The sequence below is a fragment of the Giraffa tippelskirchi genome, chromosome 3 (assembly GCF_054371585.1).
Source record: "Giraffa tippelskirchi isolate mGirTip1 chromosome 3, T2T-mGirTip1v1.2.pri, whole genome shotgun sequence".
In the NCBI taxonomy this organism is placed as follows: domain Eukaryota; kingdom Metazoa; phylum Chordata; class Mammalia; order Artiodactyla; family Giraffidae; genus Giraffa; species Giraffa tippelskirchi.
Genome location: NC_137277.1, coordinates 15,891,841 through 15,914,132, shown reverse-complemented (window position 1 = coordinate 15,914,132; position 22,292 = coordinate 15,891,841). Strand labels below are relative to the sequence as shown.

The 22,292-nt window shown below is 41.3% G+C and overlaps 1 protein-coding gene across 2 annotated transcripts in view; it reads left to right on the top strand.

Moving 5' to 3' along the window:
- KPNA2 (karyopherin subunit alpha 2) overlaps positions 1-22,292 on the top strand; it is a 39,895-nt gene continuing 17,603 nt past the window's right edge. Inside the window, exons 1-11 of one of the 2 annotated variants that reach the window (XM_081576842.1) lie at positions 1-87; positions 1,371-1,466; positions 1,616-1,753; positions 3,402-3,490; positions 4,373-4,641; positions 4,809-4,903; positions 4,999-5,262; positions 5,481-5,714; positions 5,953-6,135; positions 7,248-7,397; positions 8,869-9,220. In XM_081576842.1, coding sequence (XP_081432968.1) covers positions 1,392-1,466; positions 1,616-1,753; positions 3,402-3,490; positions 4,373-4,641; positions 4,809-4,903; positions 4,999-5,262; positions 5,481-5,714; positions 5,953-6,135; positions 7,248-7,397; positions 8,869-8,961 — 1,590 coding nt within the window. In that variant the 5' untranslated portion in view covers positions 1-87; positions 1,371-1,391 and the 3' untranslated portion in view covers positions 8,962-9,220. Of the gene's footprint in view, positions 88-1,370; positions 1,467-1,615; positions 1,754-3,401; positions 3,491-4,372; positions 4,642-4,808; positions 4,904-4,998; positions 5,263-5,480; positions 5,715-5,952; positions 6,136-7,247; positions 7,398-8,868; positions 9,221-22,292 lie in introns of those variants that run through there. The other variant, XM_081576841.1, reaches the window with a different exon arrangement.

Below are 22,292 nucleotides of genomic sequence, written 5' to 3'. Positions count from 1 at the left end.
AGACCGTGGTGGACGTTTAGAGGCAGCAGACCCTGCAGCTTGTGCGCCGCGCATCGCCTCCGGTGGACGCTTGAGCCTGCTGTGTAGGTACGCACTGAGGTCGCAGCGCAGCTGGAGCGGCAAAGGTTGGCCCGTAGGCCGCTCTCGGATTGCTGGAGGCGGGAAGGGAGTCTCGGGGTAGACGCCCGGCCGGCCAGGCTTTGGCCTCTCTGGTCGATGAGGCCTCGGGGGCGTAGTTCCTTGCCGAAACGGGTGTTTCACTATGGATGCGAGTGCTTGGGCTTTAGTGCCCGAGGCCTTGCGAACCGCTGCAATCGCCTTTGAGCAAGAATTAGAGTTAGGCCCGAGGACTAAATCCTCGGTAGGGGGCCCGGCGCCTCTAGCTCCTCCTTCGCGGGTTCCCGCTGCTGCTTCCCTGAATTGGGGGTGGGGTAGGGGAGAGGACTGGAGATGGAGGTGGCAGTTGGAGGTGCTATCTCTTAATTTGTAGGCCCTGGGTTGGCTGTGTCACAATTTCGTAAAAGAACAGAATGGAATTAAAGATACACTTTGAAGGAGGATTTTTGTGGTATTTTGGGAGATTGCTCTTAAGTAGGTGAGTTTGAGTGGAACACAGCTGATACAGCCAAATTTAGTGCATTCACTCAATTTATGGAAATTGTGCGAGATGCTGAATTGCGTCACAGGTGTTCAGGGTGGGCAGGAAATTTTATGAAAGTTCACACAATGTTAATGACGAATCAGATTTTTTAAAATTTTCAAACGTAGAGAATATATCTGTTTTGGCCATTTAGAGACAGCAGAGCCTCCAGAAGATCTGAATTTGTGGCGCATACAACACAGATTTTAACTGTAACCTTATTTCCCCTTCAGTTAACTATTCATGGATCCTATATAGAGTCTAGAGCCACGCTGTGCAGTGTGGTAGTCACCAAACGCGTGTGGCTGGTCTAAACTGAGTTAATGCTGTAAGCTTAAGGTACCTGCGAGATCTCGAAGAATTAGTATGAAAAAAGAATGCAAAATAGTTCAGTAATTTTTTGATGTAATGTGTTGAAATGAGAAAATAGATATTGGAGTAAATAAAATATATTATTGAAGTTAATTTCATTTGCTCCTAACAAACGTGGCTACTAGGAAGCTTAAATTTATACAGCTTGCATTATATTTCTGGTGGACGGTACTACTCCTGGAAGCCTCAGCCCTTCAGAGGGGAGGGGGCAAATATAGTTCCATAGTGCTGAAAAAGGAAGTTCCTCCTCTAGTATAGAAATACGAATTGAACGTGTATTTGGTAATTCCCTTAATGCTTATCTTATTGCCAAACGAAGTGATAAAAAGGAAAATTTTTTCTCTCCCTCATCTTGCAGCTTTCTCCTTGTCTTATAATCATGTCCACCAATGAGAATGCTAATTCACCAGCTCCCCGCCTTAACAGATTCAAGAACAAGGGGAAAGACAGTACAGTGAGTACCTTCTGTTGTTTTCCTAGTATTTTTTAAATGGGAAGGTATTTGAAAAGGGCGTCAAAACTTGGAGTGAATTTGAAAAATTGTCCTCACTTGGCAACTAACACTGATGTAATAGGTGAGATGATATGTTATCTTTTCTCAAGGAAATGAGGCGGCGCCGAATAGAAGTTAATGTGGAGCTAAGGAAAGCTAAGAAGGATGACCAGATGCTGAAAAGGAGAAATGTCAGCTCTTTTCCTGATGATGCTACTTCTCCACTGCAGGAAAACCGCAACAACCAGGTGAGGATATTTTAGCTTATGAATTATGGTAAACCCAGAAAATCAATATGAGGCTTTTCTGAGATACTTAAATAACATGTCTTAGCTTTGTGGGTTTTAACTATCAAATGTGAAGATCTGCTTTTGTGTGCTCCCGGTCAGTAATTTTGATGGGTTATCTTTCCCCTGCCATCCTCTGTAATCTATGGAAGCTGATTCCAAGGTTGTCTTTAGCTCTGATCTACCCTTCAAGTTTCCCTGCTTTTCCAGTTGCCAGCTTTTACTTTGAGTTAACCATTCAAGTGTTCAGTGAAAGTTAGTATGTCCAGAACCAACTTATTTCTGCCTTTTTTTTCCATTGTCTCCCTTTCCCTTCCTCCCTCCCGCCCTTTTTTGTACTTGTTATCAGCTTTTTTTAGGTCTTTTTCCTTATCTCTTGATTTTCATTCTGTGGCACATACTGTTTACCTAAAAGTTTTCTTAAAATACTGCTTAAAACATTTTAGAAACTTTGATTTTAAATCCTTTTTTAAAGGTTTTTTGAAAATTAGACCCATCCTAGAATTCTACTCATGGAGACTTCATGATTTTATCAGAAGTGCATGATTGAGTGAAAGTCTCTCAGTCATGTCCACCTCTTGGTGACCCCGTGGACTATACATACAGTCCATGGAAGCCAGAATATTTGAGTGGGTAGTCATTCCCTTCTCCAGGGGATCTTCCCAACCCAGGGATTGAACCCAGGTCTCACACATTGCAGGTGGATTCTTTAACCGCTGAGCCACCAGGGAAACCCCATCCTAGATCTTTAAATTTATCTTTCATCTTTTAAAAATATTGGGCAGTTTCCTGCCTTTTTTTCCATTTTGCTTTCCTTCAGTGCTCCTCATTTCATCAGTGTTCTTTTTTCTCCCCCCACTGAATTTTACCTGTGTTCTGTTTCTCGAGTTGTATACTCAAATCCCATCTTCTCTTTATAGCACTTCGAGGTCATCCTAACAGGAAATATGCTCCCTTCCCAGAATTCCTGTAGCACCCCATTCTGTACCACAAACAGAGAGTAAATTCTGTATAATGCTATATACAGTGTTTTATATATATAATCATTTGTTCTATGGTTGTTTAGATTTTACATTTTCCTTGTTGTAAGGTTTTAGGGAGAACGTGATACTGTCTTTTTGAGTTAACTGTAGCTTGGTTCTCAAGCAAATGCTACAGTTAACTCCAGTCTATAGTCACTACCTGTAATGTTTATGTGTGCAACACCACTAGGGAAATGCATGGATAACAACCTTAGCTTTGCAGATTCCCAGCACACTGCCTCTGATTCTATCCCTTTTCCCCTAAAAGCATATCTCAATACAAGTGATTGAGACTAATGTAGGAATAACCTTCACAGTGCTCTAGTCCATTTTTTTAACCTATTCACAGCTACTGTTTTTAGTGACTAGATGCTGGGATACTCCATTACCTAAGACATCATTTAGTCATGACACCAAATTTGAGGATTGTTCTATATATTAAATGATGAATATTTAACAGGTAAATTTAAATGTGGGACTAAACTTTTAGTAACTGATTATAAACATAGAAATGTCTTCATGTTGGGATTGCATTGTATTTAATCTTAAAAATGATAACTTGAAAATTAATTCCCCTGTTCTTGTAGGGCACTGTAAATTGGTCTGTTGATGATATTGTCAAAGGCATAAATGGCAACAATTTGGAAAGCCAGCTCCAAGCTACTCAAGCTGCTAGGTAAGTCTTGTCTTCTGTAGCATGAGTAAACTAAGAAATCAGCTTTTTTACATTTTTTGGTGGGAAAGCGATGGGTAGGTGGTGCGTAGAGTAAAGGTTAAGCCAGGCCGAGGCCTATTTTCATTATAATCTTTCCTAATATAAAATTTTCTATAGTTGCCTAAAATTACATCTGCCTCCAGTGATAACTTTTTGATGTACTTAAGAAATGTTTTTTTTTTGTCATTGGCATTTCAAGTCAGTGTCAGGGAAAGGAGGAATTATTCAGTAAGTGCGATTAGCATATTCATTTAGAATGGTTCATCCATTTAGGAAATAAATATATTCTATTTATTAGACTCTTCCCATCCACCATACCCAAATATTTGTGACATCCATAGTAGAAAGGATTAATAATTTCTGTAGCTTCACAGTGTGGGGAAAAGCAAATCCAGTTGACAAAAGATAGGGAAAAGATGTGTGTCCTCACTACTGGTCAAAGTAATTAATGCAGATTAATGTGATGCTATCATATTGTCAAAGTTTTTAAAAAGTGGTAAGATCTAAAATAGATTGCTGCAGAGAGAAAGGTTCTGCATTATTGGTAATATTTCAGTTTTGGGAAAAGTAGTTTAAGACACTACCTGTGGTAGCACCATGCAAACAGTCTGCTTGGTTTCTCTTAAATTCCATGATATCTCAGCATTTAGTCTTCACTGTAAAAGGTTACTTAAAGTTCTAAACTCTTGCATTAAGTTGCGTTTTAATTTGTGTTTTTTATATGAACTTCTTTGGTCTCGAGTTGCGTTTTAAAGTGTTGTTGTTTTTTTGGTTTTTTTTTTTGGTATGAACTTGTTTGGTTAATCACCTTCAACTTTTGTTTCTCTTTTTGTTTACCCATAGGAAACTGCTTTCTAGGGAAAAACAGCCCCCTATTGACAATATAATCCGGGCTGGTTTGATTCCAAAATTTGTGTCCTTCTTGGGAAGAATTGATTGTAGTCCCATTCAGTTTGAATCTGCTTGGGCCCTCACTAACATTGCTTCTGGGACATCAGAACAGACCAAGGCTGTGGTAGATGGAGGTGCTATCCCAGCATTCATTTCTCTGTTGGCATCTCCCCATGCTCACATCAGTGAACAAGCTGTATGGGCTCTAGGAAACATTGCAGGTACTTGGATTTGAAATTCTTTTGACTGAATGTCTCCAGTCATATTGAGGTTGGCAGAAGTGTCTTAGTGTATATGTTGCGTCAAGACACTGGTGTACTCAGTAACTGAAATTAATGGCACTAGACAGGTAGTCATGGTTAACTTTGCTGCCTTCTCTTTTTTTAAGGTGATGGTTCAGTTTTCCGAGACTTGGTGATCAAGTATGGTGCAGTTGATCCGCTGTTGGCACTCCTGGCTGTCCCTGATATGTCATCTCTAGCAGTAAGTTACTTACCATAAGTGACATTTCTCATTGATTCTCATTTTTCTACCCCCTTAAAAAACAGCACTTCATTGCATTTTTCTTTTCCCCCCAGTGTGGTTACTTACGTAATCTTACCTGGACACTTTCAAATCTTTGTCGCAACAAGAATCCTGCACCCCCCTTAGAGGCTATTGAGCAGATTCTTCCTACTTTAGTTCGTCTCCTGTATCATGATGATCCAGAAGTACTAGCTGATACCTGCTGGGCTATTTCCTACCTTACTGATGGTCCAAATGAACGGATTGAAATGGTTGTGAAAACTGGGGCTGTACCCCAACTTGTGAAGCTTTTAGGAGCTACTGAATTGCCAATTGTGGTAAGTTAATTTTCTTTCTTTTTTTTTTTGGTAAGTTAATTTTCAAATCAGAATGTAAAGTATAAGGAGCACAATCACTTGGTACTAATATTGACATATTGTATATTTTAGGCCATAATGAGCCTCTTACTTGTCAAAACTTTTAGGGTGTAGAGCTTTTGAGTAGTGCTGGAATAGATAAAAGATAACTGCCAGCGTCAACTTTTTTTTCCTTTCAGACTCCTGCGCTCAGAGCCATAGGAAATATTGTCACTGGGACAGATGAACAAACACAGGTTGTAATAGATGCAGGAGCACTTGCCGTGTTTCCCAGCCTGCTAACAAACTCCAAAACAAATATTCAGAAGGAAGCTACATGGACAATGTCAAACATCACAGCTGGCCGCCAGGACCAGATACAACAAGTTGTGAATCATGGATTAGTCCCATTCCTTGTTGGCCTTCTCTCAAAGGTACTACACCCTTAGGACTTAATGGCCAGGCACTTGGTAGAGTTGTACTTCTTAAGATTCTTAATGTACTAATGTTAGGTTCTATTTAACAGTCCTTTGCTAAATAATAGTAACCTTTTTACTTTAGCTTGGATAGAACCAATTAGAAGTCTTAATCGCTTTCTTCTAAAACAGTAGTTTTGGAATCTTATTTTTATGACCATTCTGAAATAAACCTGTTTCTTTATGCTAAAATTAGGCAGACTTTAAGACACAAAAGGAAGCCGCATGGGCTGTGAACAACTATACAAGCGGCGGAACTGTTGAGCAGATTGTGTACCTTGTTCATTGTGGCATAATAGAGCCGATGATGAACCTCCTAACTGCAAAAGATACCAAAATTATTCTGGTTATTCTGGATGCCGTTTCAAATATCTTTCGGGTAAGGCTTAACAAGGCGGCATTTGTTTGAATTTGGACTTGATGATTGGTTTACTGTTTAGATGACGGAGTGAGGGGCAGCTAAGTTTACTCAGTTCACCACGGAATCAGAAAACCTGTTCATGTGGGCCACACTCTTGATAAAAGCTGTGGCAAAGGATTATGAGAGAGAGAAAGGAGATGACAAATGCATGATGTGACCTGAATTGAGGCCAGGTACATAGATGAACGCTGTTCATACACATTTATTTTGTCAAGCATTAATTCCCCCAATTTCATGCTAAACTTTGGTGAAATTAAATTTGAATGACCTGGTTAATTATATTTTTCTTTTGGTTCCATTCCCAATTGATCGAAGTGTTATAGCACATGGCACTTGATCGTAATGTTTAATGGTTGGTAGGTCCCATTCAACACCTTTAAACTTCTGATTATGGAAATTTTTACATATCAAAGTGGAGTTTAGAATAATGATCCCTAATGTATGTGTCACCTAGCTTAAATAATTTGTCAACATTTGGCCTCTTTCTCCTCACCCTTACCTTTTATTTTATTTTGAAACATGTCAGTTATTTCATTTTTAAATATTTATGTCTCCTGAAAGTTGAGGACTTTAAAAACATAGCTAGCCACGATATCATTTGTATATATACCTAATAGATTCTTGATATCAACAAATAGTCCAGTTAAGGGAATTTCTTTTTACATACCTTAGGTTATTACCCTTGGACAATGGTTCTCTTCCTTGATTTCTATACAATATCTGGGGTGCTTTTATACCAGTAATTTTCTGTTCCCGAAACAGACCAGTGGAGCCTGGATATAGTGTCATTTTTAAAGTTATCCAAGTGATTTTGATACACAGAAAAGGTTGAGAACTATAGTAAGATCTTCGTGGCTGAAAGCTACAGAAGTAGCTGTGAAGAGCAAGTACAGATCTGATTCCTTTGAATTGTTAAAAAATGTAAAGTTGAGTTTTATCTCATAGGGTTGTGAAGGAACTGTTAAGTGTTTATTTCTGTCTGATATATATTGATAGTCAAACAGACATTGTTTTCTTCATTAAAAGAGTTCATTCAAAGTTTAGTCTTCTAAACTTGGAATTTTTTTCAGGCTGCTGAGAAACTACATGAAACTGAGAAACTTAGTATAATGATTGAAGAATGTGGAGGTTTGGACAAAATTGAAGCGTTACAAAGCCATGAAAATGAGTCTGTGTACAAAGCTTCATTAAACTTGATTGAGAAGTATTTCTCTGTAGAGGTGAGTAAATGGGTAATATTAATAGCTGGGAAGGTTAAGCCCATAAGATATTTTTTCCTCATACTTCCTTAATGAGCCTTGATAAACATAGTACAATATTAGCATAAGTATGCTATTGCAGTTAACATACATATTTGTTCCTCTAATGTTTTGCTTGATAATAATACCATCTTTTAACTTGAAATATTAAAAAGTCACCAGTTTACTTTGGAATGAATAGCCTCGCGAATCTTAGAATATCGTGAGAGTGAGTTTGTTTAGGAGTTGGAGAAGTGGGCCAACCCCACAGCCATCCTCTGGCCTAATAGGCTGTTTTCCTCTTGCCTACTGAAAAGTGACAGGTTAAGGAAATCTCTTTTTCTGTTATTGTAGTAGCATTTTAAAAAAAAACTTATTTTTGTCTGTGATGGGTCTTTGTTGCTGTGCAAGGGCTTTCTCTAGTTGCAGTGAGAGGAAGCTACTTTCTAGTTGCGGTGTGTGGGCTTCTCATTGCGATGGCTTCTTGTTGCAGAGCACAGGCTCCAGACCATAAGGGCTTCAGTAGTTGTGGCTCATGGGCTTAGTTACCCCACAGTATGTGGGGTCTTCCCCCACCAGGGATCGAACTCATGTCCCTTGCGTTAGCAGGCAGATTCTTAACCACTGGACTGCCAGGGAAGTCCCATAATTTTTTATTGAAGTATAGTTGATTTATAATGTGTTAATTACTGCTATACAGTGAAGTGATTCAGTTATACATATATTCTTTTCCATTATGGTTTATCCTAGGATATTGAATATAATTCTCTGCTATACAGCTGTTAATCCATTCTATATATAAAAATTTACATTTGCTAACCTCAACCTGCTACGCCATCTCTTCCCCCAATCTCCTCCCCCTTAGCAACCACTAGCCTGTTTTCTTTGTCCATGACTATGTTTCTGTTTGGTAGATAGGTTCATTTGTGTTATATTTTAGATTCCACATATAAGTGATATGTCTCTCTGACTTACTTCACTTAGTATGATAATCTCTAGTTGCATCCCTAATTACAGTAGCATTTCTTAACCTATTCAGAACCTTCCTCTCTCAGGCAAACTTCAATAGCCCTCCCTGCACTATTTGAGATATTAAAATATGTTTCAAGATTAAAGGTGGAATATGCAATGAAGACCTTAAGAGTGAATACTTACAGGTATTATGCTAAGTGAAATGAGTCAGGCAGAGTAAGACAAATACCGTAAGATTTCTCTTATATGTGAGGTGTTTGGGGGGGGGGACAACAACACGTCAGCTCATAGATAGAACAGATTGATGGTTGCCAGAGGTTGAGGGTGGGAGAAATGAGGAAACTTTTTTTGTTTTTGTTTTCAGCTTAAATAAATTGAGATAAAAGAAGAATAAAGCGTAAATATAGATTGGTAGGCAGCTACCTCTTAGAAATGTGCCAAACTTATGGGATTATGTTGTTTTGTTTTTAAATACTTCCAGGAAGAGGAAGATCAAAATGTTGTGCCAGAAACTACCTCTGAAGGCTATACATTCCAAGTGCAGGATGGCTCTGCTGGGACCTTCAACTTTTAGATATACATCTGAGGCTTAAAGTTGTTCGTTGTGTACTATGTTTGGTATAAGTTTGTCTTACTGTTTCTCTACTAAGAACTCTTTTTGAATGTGGTTTGTTATGTAGCACTTTTTACAAGAGAACTATACTTGAACAGTTCCAAACTGTACATACTGTATGAAGCTTCTCCTCTCAATGGGTTTCTTATTTCTGTGTGGAATTTCATATCTTGCAGTGTCCTGTAAATAAAGGTTAAATTCCACCCTTTTCGTTACTTCACCATGCCAGTGTGTTACTTTCTGATTTACACCTCTCACAGGTTGCAGACGAAAGGGAGTTGAACTGAACCCATGTGACTCTAAACTGGGGCATAGTTGTGGTGTCAGACAGCATTTGATGTAAGATCTGTCATGTCATGAAGGATACAGAATTGATAGCTTCCTGTCTGCGTCTGAATTCTGGCTTTGCTCTAGGCTGCTTCCCCAACTTGGTTGGTGAGAATGGCTCTTGGAATGTCACGGGACATTTTTCACTGGACAAGTTTTTCACCAAAGAACAAATAAAATTTCCCAGAACCCCTCAGGCAGTGTCGTCTTAAGTCATACTGGCCACTGGGATAAAAATCTTAAATTTAATCTTAAATTTCTCCCGGAGTTAGAAGTGGAATTCATTCCTCCCGACTTTCAAGGCTGAAAGTGATTTCAAGGCTGCACCTGGGAAAATTCAATTGGTAAGGGGTGGGGTGCACGTATTGAGTCTTGTCCTTTTAATTCCCAGGTGCTCTCATCTGTGCAGTCTAGGTTGTGAAAGCTACTACGTTAGCAGAAAAGAAAGGGGTGGGGTGGAGTTTTAACTACAGTATCCCAGAAGTCTTAGAAAAACGAAATGCATCTTTAATGTACTACTGTCAGTTTCCACTTTTCGGATTATTGGAAAAATGAGCAAATGCTTCACGAAGGTAAAAGCAATGATGGTGGGCATAGGGTGGAAGACTCAAATTGAACACAATTTATGACCTTTAAGGGCTACTGTATTCAGTAAGACAAGATAGTTCTTCAATTTGGTTGTATAATGCAAGGAACTGCCATGTACCTTCTCAGTGGGTCCAAGCCGTTCCCCCAGTTTATCAACATACACGTTAATACATTTTGCCTTTTATAGATGACAGGGTTTTTTCAAGTTCTCTTCTCAAAGGTGCTCATCTTGTTGGGGAGCAGAAATGCTCCAGCTGATGTGTATTTAAAGCACCTCCAGCAGCTGAATTCTTAACATGGAACATGAAACCTGTTACAGGTGTTCCTCTTGAGTGCAGGGCACCTTGTTTGGAGCCGTGGTGTTTCCTCAGCTTTCTCTGTGCCAAGTCTTGCAGGCAGGAGGACAGAAGTAACCAGACTGGAGCTCCGTCCTCCCTTCCCTGCCTAAGTCTTGTTCACTCCCCTTTTCCATACCCTTCCCCCAGTGTGAATCCCTTCTTGGTTGCTGCATCCAAAAGTCTTGAGCCTGAGAAAATGTGGAAGTGAACCTGCACATCCCAGGCTTTCACTTGAAGGTAGGTGGAGCTTTATTACTTTAAAGGGACCAGTGTAACACACACTCCTATCAGAGTATAAGGCCTGGATTTGTAGCGTGAAGGCAGGACTTGGTGAAGTAATGGACAGGAGACAGCTGCTTTCCAAAAACACATGTTCATATTTTAGATAAAATTCCTAACATACTAGTTTCCTTGATGTTAAAATACAGAGAGGCATTTGTATGTTTTTATCGAACTTAACTAGATAAAATCTATCTTTTGAGTTTTTATATTCAGCTTGATTTTAAGAAGTGACAAAACACTTAGCCCCCAACTTTTCCCTCTTGCATTAAATGATAATCTCTAGATTATAGGCTTCCCAGGTGGCTCGGTGGTAAAGAATCCACCTGCCAATGAAGGATTCCGTTCAATCCCTGGGTCAAGAAGATCCCCTGGAGTGGGAAATGGCAACCAACTCCAGTATTCTTGCCTGGGAAATTGTATGGACAGACGTGTCTGGTGGGCTGCAGTCCATTGGGTCGCAGAGTTGGACACAACTGAGTGAACATGCATGCGTGCATGTGTAAATTGCATTTATTAATACACTGCATTTTTAAACTAGCAGTTTTAAGTCTCATCTGAGATTTAATAAACCATCACTGCCTATGACGACTTCATTTTTGTATTGTCATGAGGAAGATAGGAAAGCAAAATTTCAGTCAAATATCAAAGTAAAAACTGCTGACACTTAACTTTGCTTGTTGAAAAATCTTTAAAAAGTTAACATGAGGAAAAGATTGAACATCGGTGCTAAGTATTTCCCGAGCATTTTTTAAATTAGTTTTTTATTGGAGTATAGTTGCTTTACAATGTTGTGTTTATTTCTGCTGTACTTCCTGGAGTATTGATTCTTTCAGTTGCCATTGTATCTTGGCTTTAAAATCCTATCAAGCAACTTGACTATTTTTAGAATAAGGTAGGAAATAAACTACGAACAAAGCTAGCGGGGGTGGTGGAATTCCAGTTGAGCTATTTCAAATCCTAAAAGATGATGCTGTGAAAGTGCTGCACTCAATATGCCAGCAAATTTGGAAAACTCAGCAGTGGCCACAGGACTGGAAAAGGTCAGTTTTCATTCCAATCCCAAAGAAAGGCAATGCCAAAGAATGCTCAAACTACCACACAATTGCCCTCATCTCACACGCTAGTAAAGTAATGCTCAGAACTCTCCCAGCCAGGCTTCAACAGTTCGTGAACTGTGAACTCGCAGATGTTCAAGCTGGATTTAGAAAAGGCAGAGGAACCAGAGATCAAATTGCCAACATCTACTGGATCATCGAAAAAGCAAGAGTTCCAGAAAAACATTTGATTTCCGCTTTATTGACTATGCAAAGCCTTTGACTCTGGATCACCACAAACTGTGGAAAATTCTTAAAGAGATGGCAGTACCAGACCACCTGACCTGCCTCCTAAGAAATCTGTATGCAGGTCAGGAAGCAACAGTTAGAACTGGACATGGAACAATAGACGGGTTCCAAATAGGGAAGAATACGTCAAGGCTATATATTGTTACCCTGCTTATTTAATTTATATGCAGAGTACATCATGAGAAACACTGGGCTGGATGAAGCACAAGCTGGAATCAAGATTGCAGGGAGAAATATCAAATAACCTCATATGTGCAGATGACACCATCCTTATGGCAGAAAGCAAAGAAGAACTAAAGAGCCTCTTGATGAAAGTGAAAGAGGAGAGTGAAAAAGTTGGCTTAAAGCTCAACATTCAGAAAACTAAGATCATGGCATCTGGTCCCATCACTTCATGGCAAATAGATGGGAAACAATAGAAACAGTGACAGACTTTAGGGGCTCCAGAATCAGATGGTGACTGCAGTCATGAAATTAAAAGACGCTCCTTCGAAGGAAAGTTGTGACCAACCTAGACAGCATATTAAAAAGCAGAGACATTACTTTGCCAACAAAGATCCATCTAGTCAAAGCTATGGTTTTCCAGGAGTCATGTATGGATGTGAGAGTTGGACTATAAAGAAAGCTGAGTGCAGAATTGGTACTTCTGAACCGTGGTATTGGAGAAGACTCTTGAGAGTCCCTTGGACTGCAAGGAGATCCAACCAGTCCATCCTAAAGGAAATCAGTCCTGAATATTCATTGGAAGGAAGCTGAAACTCCAATACTTTGGCCACCTGATGCGAAGAGCTGACTCATTTGTGAAAACCCTGATGCTGGAAAGATTGAAGGCAGGAGGAGAAGGGGTCGACAAAGGATGAGATGGTTGGATGGCATCACCGATTCAATGGACATGAGTTTGAGTAAATTCCGGGGGTTGGTGATGGACAGGGAGGCCTTGCATGCCCCAGTCCATGAAGTAGCAAGGAGTTGGACATGACTGAGCAACTGAACTGAGGAAATAAACATTTGTTTTCTCGAGGCTGTATTTTTTTTTTTTTCTTCTCATCCTCAGCCTTTCTGTGACTGCCTCATCCTGAAAAGAAATTCTGGATAATTTCTTGTTACAGTACATCCTTGTTAAATAGGATTTTTGCTTCGGCATTAGGCGTCTTAAATTGCTCTTATTTATTTTGCACTTTCCAGAACCAAGTCAATTAAAACCAAAATTGTGCTCATCAAAGTGGCATGTTCCTTTCCATTCTAAATAGCAGTTTTGTTTGTATGGGCAGTTGGAAACCTTGTGAGCCGCAGGACCCCAAGTTCAGAAGGCCATTAAGGGAAGTGTAGCTGGCTGCTCCTTCCCTCCCTCCACCCTTGCTGAAGCTTGCCAAGACCCAGCTGGCTGATTTTGCAAAGCCCTTGAAATATGTCATTAATGGTGCTTGCTTTTGAGATTGGGCTGTTGACCTAATTTGTGATGAACAAAACCTGGCCAAATCACGCCGTGCTCTCCTCCCCCCAGGGAAAGTGTTCGTGAAAAGTGTTTTAGCAACATCACCGATTTAAATAACCTCAGCTAATAAAGATGATAGAAAACACTCAAGCTATCAAGTAGGATTTTTTGAGGACAGAAGAGCAATCTAATTTTGAGCATTTGTATGTTAAATGGCATGTTGTTGGCATAGTTTGAAAGCAGAATTCTGGTGTCTATAAACGCCCAGTTTCTCCTAAATATTTGGGACAGTTTCATAACACTGTGTAGGAGTTGTACACAGCAAACCCTCCTAAATTGATCAGTTTGTGCATTCCTCTCAGGCTTTTCACAATAAAAAATGTCTTTCCCTATCCTAGTTCCTAGAGTGGTGCGATGGAATGGACTATTAATTAGGAGCCAGATCAGCCTAAGTTAAAATGTGTCTCTACTGTATTTTAGTGAGCGTTCTTTGGGTTATCTATGTAGCCCACAATCCCTGGTGGGCTGTACCCTGAAATAGGTACAGATTCTGATTACCATTTAATATCAGTATGCTAGGTAAATATTGTAGTCATAGAACAGCTATTCCCCACCTTTTTTTTTTTTTAATGTAATTTTTTCTGTTTTGGCTGCACCACACAGCCTGTGGGATCTTGGTTCCTCCACCAGGGATGGAACCCACACCCCCTGCATTAGAAGCATGAGTCTTAACCACTGGATCACCAGCGAAGTCACTATTCCCAACCTTAAACAACAAAGGTTTCTTTGCTGTTCATCCACAGACCTGTATTTTGGTTTATATTTACCTCCTAGCTAAATTTATTATTACTGTCACTTTTTTTTTTTCTTATCAGTCTCAGTTATACATCATCATGAGACATCACATGGCTTGTTTCTGTACTCAATGGTAGGATTCTATTCCAAAGTTGGATGTTCTGTTGGTGTTTAGGCCTGTCACAGGCTTACCAGAGCTTTCCAAACAGTGAGACTGGCCCAAGGACCACCAGTTTTTCCAGGGATGGCCTTTGCAGCTAAACCTGTGAGGGCTTCAAGTTCCTGTACCCCGCCCTTATTCCCCTTTCTCTTCCTTCTATTGGAAAGTTTATTTAGGGCACCTTTCTCATCTAACGTCTCACTGGCCCTGAGAACAGCCCCACCCAAGCCAACCTCGTGATGGTTTGCTTGGAAACCTGTCAGTATAGCCAACCTATTGTTCAGTTGCTAAGTCATGTCTGACTGTTTGTGACCCCATGGACAGCAGCACGCCAGGCTTCACTATCTCCCAGAGTTTGCTCAAACTCATGTCCATTGAGTTGGTGATGTCATCCTACCATCTCATCCTCTGTCACCCGCTTCTCCTGCCTTCAGTCTTTCCAAGCATCGAAGGTCTTTGCTAGTGAGTTGGCTCTTCGCATCAAGTGGCCAACTAGTGGAGCTTCAGCTTCAGCATCAGTCCTTCTAATGAATATTCAGAGTTGATTTCCTTTAGGATTTACTGGTTTGATATCCTTGCCGTCCAGGGACTCTCAAGAGTCTTCTCCAGCACCACAGTTGAAAAGCATCAATTCTTCGGCACTCAGCCTTCTTTATGGTCCAACTTTCACATCTGTACATGACTACTGGAAAATCCATGGCTTTGACTATATGGACCTTTGCTGGCAAAATGATGTCTCAGCTTTTTAATATGCTGTGTAGGTTTGTCATAGCTTTTCTTCCAAGGAGCAAGTGTCTTTTGATTTCATGGCTTCAGTTACCATCTGCAATGATTTTGGAGCCCAAGAAAATAAAATCTGACAACATATAGGCCTTTACTTGTGATATGAAGCTGCTTAAGTGAGCAAACATTTTACCAAGAAACAACCAAACAAAGCTGTGTTTTCTACTCTGAATGAGGTTGAATGTTTAGAACTTGAACAGATTCAGGTAGGGATGTGTGTGTGTGTGTGTGTGTGTGTGTGTGTGTGTGTGTGTTAGTTGCCCAGTCACGTCCAACTCTTGCAACCCCGTGGACTGTAGCCCATTGGGCTCCTCTGTCCACGGAATTCTCCAGGCGAGAGTACTGGAGTAGGTTGCCATTCCCTTCTGCAGGGGATCTTCCCTACCCAGGGGTTGAACCCAGGTCTCCTGCATTGCCGGCAGATTCTTTACCATCTGAGTCACCAAGGAAGCCCTCAGGGAGAGATATTAGAAGCTTAGTCATAAAAACAAAGGAATTTGAGAAAGAATTGGATGACTCAGAAAACTTTGAATTTATTCAAAATGAATGAAAAAGGATAATATAAATACATAAGTATTAGTAGGCTGTTCTAATTGTAGTTATGAAAGACATATGACTTTTTAGCAAAACTGTTGGATTACAGGAGAAATGTGGAAAAACACATAGAAATGAGAAGACTTTTAAAAACTGGCTTAAACCAAATTTTTAGATGACCAGTGACTATCCTCACTCTCAATTTTTGTCCATCTTTTCAACCAATTTCTCTGTCACTCCGAGGAGACATTAACTTAGAGAAGGTGAAGCTTCTTTCTTCTTGGTCACTCGGTAAAATAACATTTTCTTGTTACAGAGGTAATCCTAATTTTGGAAAATTTAAAAAACTCACCACCACAAAGATCTAAAATCTCACCATTAGATTGTATATTTTTTCAGATAGGAATTCTTTTTCAAGTTATTTTTAATTTTATTAGAAAAGAATACAAGGAAAAATATGATCACAAGATGTTTACTTAGTAGTAACACATGCATAGTTCAAACACATGAACAGTTTTGGATTTTTTTTTATTGATTTACAATATTAGTTCAGCTGTACAATTAATAGTACAATAGTGATTGAAGATTTTTATAGATTATACTCCATTTATAGTTATTATAAAATATTGGCTATATTCCCTGTGCTGTACAACATAATCTTGTTACTTCTTTATTTTATACATAGTATTAATACTTTGTAGAGATAGAAAAAAAATTTTAATATAAATTTATTTTAATTGGAGGCTAATTACTTTACAATATTGTAGTGGTTTTTGCCATACATTGACATGAATCCACCACGGGTGTACATGTGTTCCCCCTTCCTGAACCCCGCCCCCCACCTCCCTCCCCATCCCATCCCTCTGGGTCATCCCAGTGGACCAGCTCTAAGCACCCTGTCTCATGCATTGAACCTGGACTGGCGATTCGTTTCACATATGATAATATACATGTTTCAATGCCATTCTCCCATATCATCCCACCCTTGCCCTCTCCCACAGAGTCCAAAAGACTGTTCTATACATCTATGTCTCTTTTGCTGTCTTGCATATAGAGTTATTGTTACCATCTTTCTAAATTCCATATATATGCGTTAGTATACTGTATTGACTGAGTAAAGACTGTAAAGACTGAGCGACTTTACTTTCACTTTTCCATTTCATGCACTGGAGAAGGAAATGGCAACCCACTGCAGCATTCTTGCCTGGAGAATCCCACGGACGGCGGAGCCTGGTGGGCTGCCGTCTATGGGGTCGCACAGAGTCGGACACGACTGAAGCGACTTAGCAGTAGCAGCATACTGTATTGATGTTTTTCTTTTTGGCTTACTTCACTCTGTATAATAGGCTCCAGTTTCATCAACCTCATTAGAACTGATTGAAATGTATTCTTTTTAATGGCTGAGTAATATTCCATTGTGTATATGTACTACAGCTTTCTTATCCATTAGTCTGCTGATGGACATCTAGGTTGCTTCCGTGTCCTGGCTATTATAAACAGTGCTGCAATGAACGTTAGGGTACACGTGTCTCTTTCAATTCTTGTTTCCTCGGTGTGTATTCCCGGTCGTGGGATTGCTGGATTATATGGCAATTCTATTTCCAGTTTTTTAAGGTATCTCCACACTGTTCTCCATAGTGGCTGTACTAGTTTGCATTCCCGAGATAGAAATTTTTAATCTGAACAACCTGAGATCCAGGACAAGCCTTTAGGGGCCCATGAACCCCTGAAATTGTATGCAAAGTTTACTGTTAAATACATGAATGTGAGCTTTTCTGAGAAAGGGGCTCATACATTGATGAAAACTGGGCTCTTAAAGGTGTAGCCACCCTCAAAACATTACACACTTCAGGTGTAGATCTCTCCAATTTATTTTCTACACAGCTGAGGTACGCTTTATTTTTTTAATGTCATTGGAGCCAGCTTCACGCAGTTGTTTGAGACTTCAGGCCAAGAATTCAGCTGTAATTTGACTAAAGAACTCAAGTCGAATGGGAGTTTTAACTGCTGTCCCTGAAAGATGGCATTTGGCGGACGTTCATTCCAAAAGCACGATGAAGCACACGAAGAATGTGGTGCCTTTGTCCCCCGAAAGAGAAGATGACAGAGGTTTGCATTTCTCTCTTTGGCCTCAAGTTCAGCTTCTCTGCAGGCCCCAGAGGGTGGGCGGTAACAAAGTACTGTTTGGCTCCCCATCCTCTTGCTGACAGCCAGGTCTCCGAGAGGCGAATCAGACACTTCCCAGTGTTGGGTCCCCGGGCTCGACCGCCAGGGATGGCTCCTAACTGTTCTCAAGGAAGCAGGGAACTTGCCTGGCCTTTACCAGCTTCATCAGAGCTGTCAATCTCTTCAGAAATTGGCTTTGTTTCTAGGCCTTGTGCTTTGCTTTGGAGCTAACAACTGCCATTTCCCCCTGGTATTTCTGCGGTGGTCATCATGCCTGCCCTTCTCCTTGGAGGCTGGGGGAATTTGCTAGCCAAAGTCAAACAGCTGGCTCCCAGATGGCTCTCCGTCCCATGACCCCACTAACATCCCAATATCGATTTGCTCGGGAGGCTTAAACTCAGCTAGCGGGGCAGGATGCCTGCGGACCCCCACCCTGAGAGATTTATGGGCTCAGGCCTTGGAGGGAGCAAATCTCTAGAGGTGGGCTGGGGCTACTCAGTTTCCTTTTGTTTCCCGTTCTAGAATTCTGCCTAACACAGAAGAGGCTGACCTCATTCTTACCCCACCCGGAGATTAAGTGGGGATAACTAGATAACCAGCAAGTTATTACTGACAATGCTAAATTACATGGCAAAGAAAGTTTCTCTCTCTGTCTCTCTCTCTCTTTCTCTCTCTCCACACACACACACACACACACACACACACACACACGCACGCACGCACACACTAAGTTCTCTTCGAGGGCATGTTCTTTTGGACACCGCGTATGACATCAAAATGATCTAACAAGATTGTCATCTCCAATTCCCAGAATGAGGGTATTCATCCCATTCAGGTGGAAATGAGCAACAGAGCCCAAATAGTTTCTGGTTGCAAAGAAAAATTCTCCGGCGTCTATTTCCTGGAGATAATGCAGAGAATGCTAGCAGGTTTCTAACATACTTCAGCTGTTCAGGAAATACTTTAAATAATTTCCTGCTCTAGAGACTAGGAGGAGAGCCAGAAAGTTGGAAAGTATTACTCTCTTTCTTTACGGTCACAAAGGCACTTCCCAGGGACTCCTTCACTGTTCACACACACATGCTCCTAGGAGCTCTTTTCTGGCTTCCCTGGTCTTTTTATGCGGGAATGTTCTTTTTTAAAAGAGTGTGGCGAGAATCCTAGTAACTTGGACTTCCCATAGCATCCTGGCCTGTGCTTCCTAAGGAACTTGACAAATATGAACTAATTAAGCTTGGAAAGCCCCCACGAGAGTCCTCCCAGCCGTTGTTGAAATGCGGCCAGCTCTGTCTGAGGTGGAGCCGCCGCTCTGTTTGCCCTGCACAGCAACAATTCAAACAGTGGAGAGGGAGGAAAGCCAAGCGCCTAACGCAACTGAAACTGCAAGGAAGCAGCGAGTTAGGCAGCACATAATGAATTGCCTCTTTGATTTCCTTTCTGCTGCATTCAGTGGGGTTCAGGTACTGGTGTCGAAATTGTGTCATTTAGACTTTTGAATGTGATTTCAGGTAACTGAAAACAAAAAAATTTAACCAGGTGAATTTTTATCTAAAGCAATCGTGTTGGATTGAAGGTGATTTTGCAACCTCCAAGGGAACATTTGGGGTGTCACTTCTTGGGGAGAGGGATGCTATTGACAACTAAGTGGGTAGAGGTCTAGTCGGACTGAACATACTGTATGTAACTCACAGAATAGACCCCCCACAATAAAGAATGATCTTGCCCAAAATGTCAGTAGTGCTCAGGTTTTAAAAGCCTGGTCTAAAGGTTCAAAGTGACTCAGTGTTGGCTTGTGTCCTGTCTGTTAAGTCCCACATCTTAATGGTGGGGACCTTTCAGCCCATTCAGATCTAGGATTTAAGCTTCTGGAAGCATTCTGGATTCCTGGGCTGGTGCTGCAGGTGATGACAATCTCCCAGACATGGGGTGTTGAAGACATCCCCTGGGAATCAGGTACCTTGTGAATTTTGTAAGCGATCCTTGTGGAAAATGGACCCCTTTTTTTTTTTTTGCACTTCTCTTGATTGGGCCCCAGGGCTTCGAGGTCCTGTTTTTCTTGCAGTGAATAAGCCATTCTGTTTCTCCGACAGGGCCTATTCAGCAAGCAGCTATTTCTTTTCTCCTTCCTCAAGGCCCAGCTGCCAGGGAGCCCCCCAGGCTGTCGCTGTTTGTCTGGCCATCAGGAAGAGACAGCCACAGGGAAGTTCAGTCAGTAGCCAGAGACAAGGGGAATTTTACTTCAATCTTTCTTTTTGCAAACTTAAAAACTGGGAATTCCCTGGCAGTCCAGTGGTAAGGACTCTGAATTTTCACTGCTGAGGGCATGGGTTTGATTCCTGGTCGGGCAACTAAAAAACAACAATGTATGGCAAAAACCACTACAATATTGTAAAGTAATTAGCCCCCAACTAAAATAAATAAATTAATAAAAAATTTTTAAAAAAAAGAACTTAAAAACTGTCCTTCATGGAGAAAACCTGGGAAATGTTCCTCTCACCCAGGGAGCCCCCTGGACATCCCCACGGGGTCCCTTCCTCCTCTCTGCCACCCAGTTTGGCCTCCCCCTGATGACACCCTCACCAAGCTGTGTCTGCCTCATTCCTTGGGGGATAGATGTCCCTCCATCCTGCTACCATGGGCAGCCTGTGGGCAGCGTCCAAGTCTTGGTGCCCCCTGGGTTCCCCCAGGGCACAGTCCTGCACACTGGCCCACCCAGTGCCCCAGGTAGACATTTAAAGGTTCAGCCAGATCTCACGATAAGTGCTATGTTATTGTTGTTCAGTGGCTAAGTCATGTCCGAGTCTTTGCGACCCATGGACTGCAGCATGCCAGGCTTCCCTGTCCTCCACTGTCTCCCAGAGTTTGCCCAAATTCACATCCATTGAGTGGGTGATGCCATCCAGCCTTCTCATCTTCTGTTGCCCCCTTCTCCTCCTGCCTTCGATCTTTCCCAGCATCAGGTGCTATGGATGTCCGAACACTTGCTCCAAAAGCCAGGCAGCCTATGGCTTCAGGCCCCATGGTGAGCCCTGTTCTTGGTCAGTTGGGTCAGAAGGGCTTTTAAAAGTGACCTGACCTGATAACCTGAATGGCCTAGTGGTTTTCCCCACTTTCTTCAATTTAAGTCTGAATTTGGCAATAAGGAGTTCATGATCTGAGCCACAGTCAACTCCCAGTCTTGTTTTTGCTGACTGTATAGAGCTTCTCCATCTTTGGGTGCAAAGGATATAATCAATCTGATTTCGGTGTTGACCATCTGGTGATGTCCACGTGTAGAGTCTTCTCTTGTGTTGTTGGAAGAGGGTGTTTGCTATGACCAGTGCGTTTTCTTGGCAAAACTATATTAGCCTTTGCCCTGCTTCATTCTGTACTCCAAGGCCAAATTTGTCTGTTACTCCAGTATTTCTTGACTTCCTACTTTTGCATTCCAGTCCCCTATAATGAAAAGGACATCTTTTTTGGGTGTTAATCTTAGAAGGTCTTGTAGGTCTTCATAGAACCGTTCAACTTCAGCTTCTTCAGCATTACTGGTCAGGGGATAGACTTGGATTTCCGTGATATTGAATGATTTGCCTTGGAAACAAACAGAGATCATTCTGTCATTTTTGAGATTGCATCCAAGTACTGCATTTTGGACTCTTTTGATGACTATGATGGCTACTCTATTTCTTCTAAGGGATTCTTGCCCACAGTAGTAGATGTAATGGTCATCTGAGTTAAATTCACCCATTGCCATTCACTTTGTGGCAAATAGATGGGGAACAGTGACAGACTATTTTGGGGGGCTCCAAAATCACCACAGATGGTAACTGCAGCCATGAAATTAAAACACGCTTACTCCTTGGAAGAAAGGCTATGACCAACCTAGACAGCATATTAAAAAGCAGAGACATTACTTTGCTAACAAAGGTCCATCTAGTCAAAGCTATGGTTTTTCCAGTAATCATGTATGGATATGAGGGTTGGACTATAAAGAAAGCTGAGCACCGAAGAATTGATGGTTTTGAACTGTGGTGTTGGAAAAGACTCTTGAGAGTCCCTTGGACTGCAAGGAGATCCAACCAGTCCAAGCTAAAGGAAATCAGTTCTGAATATTCATTGGAAAGACTGATGCTGAAGCTGAAACTCCAATACTTTGGCCACCCGATGTGAAGAACTGACTCATTTGAAAAGACCCTGATGCTGAGAAAGATTGAAGGCAGGAGGAGGAGGGGATGACAGAGGATGAGATTGTTGGATGGCATCACTGACTCAATGCACATGAGTTTGAGTAAACTCCAGGAGTTGGTGATGGACAGGGAGGCCTGGCGTGCTGCAATCCATGGGGTTGCAAATAGTCAGACACGATTGAGCGACTGAACTGACCTGATAACTGTCTTAGTGTCCTAGGGCTGTGGTTACGGAATACCACAAACTGGGGGGCTTAAAGAACAGAGATTTATTGTCTTAAGTTCTGGTGGCCACAAGTCTGAGGTCAAGGTGTCAGTGGGTTTGTTACTTCTGAGGACTGTGAGGGAAGGATCTGTACCAAACCTCTGTCC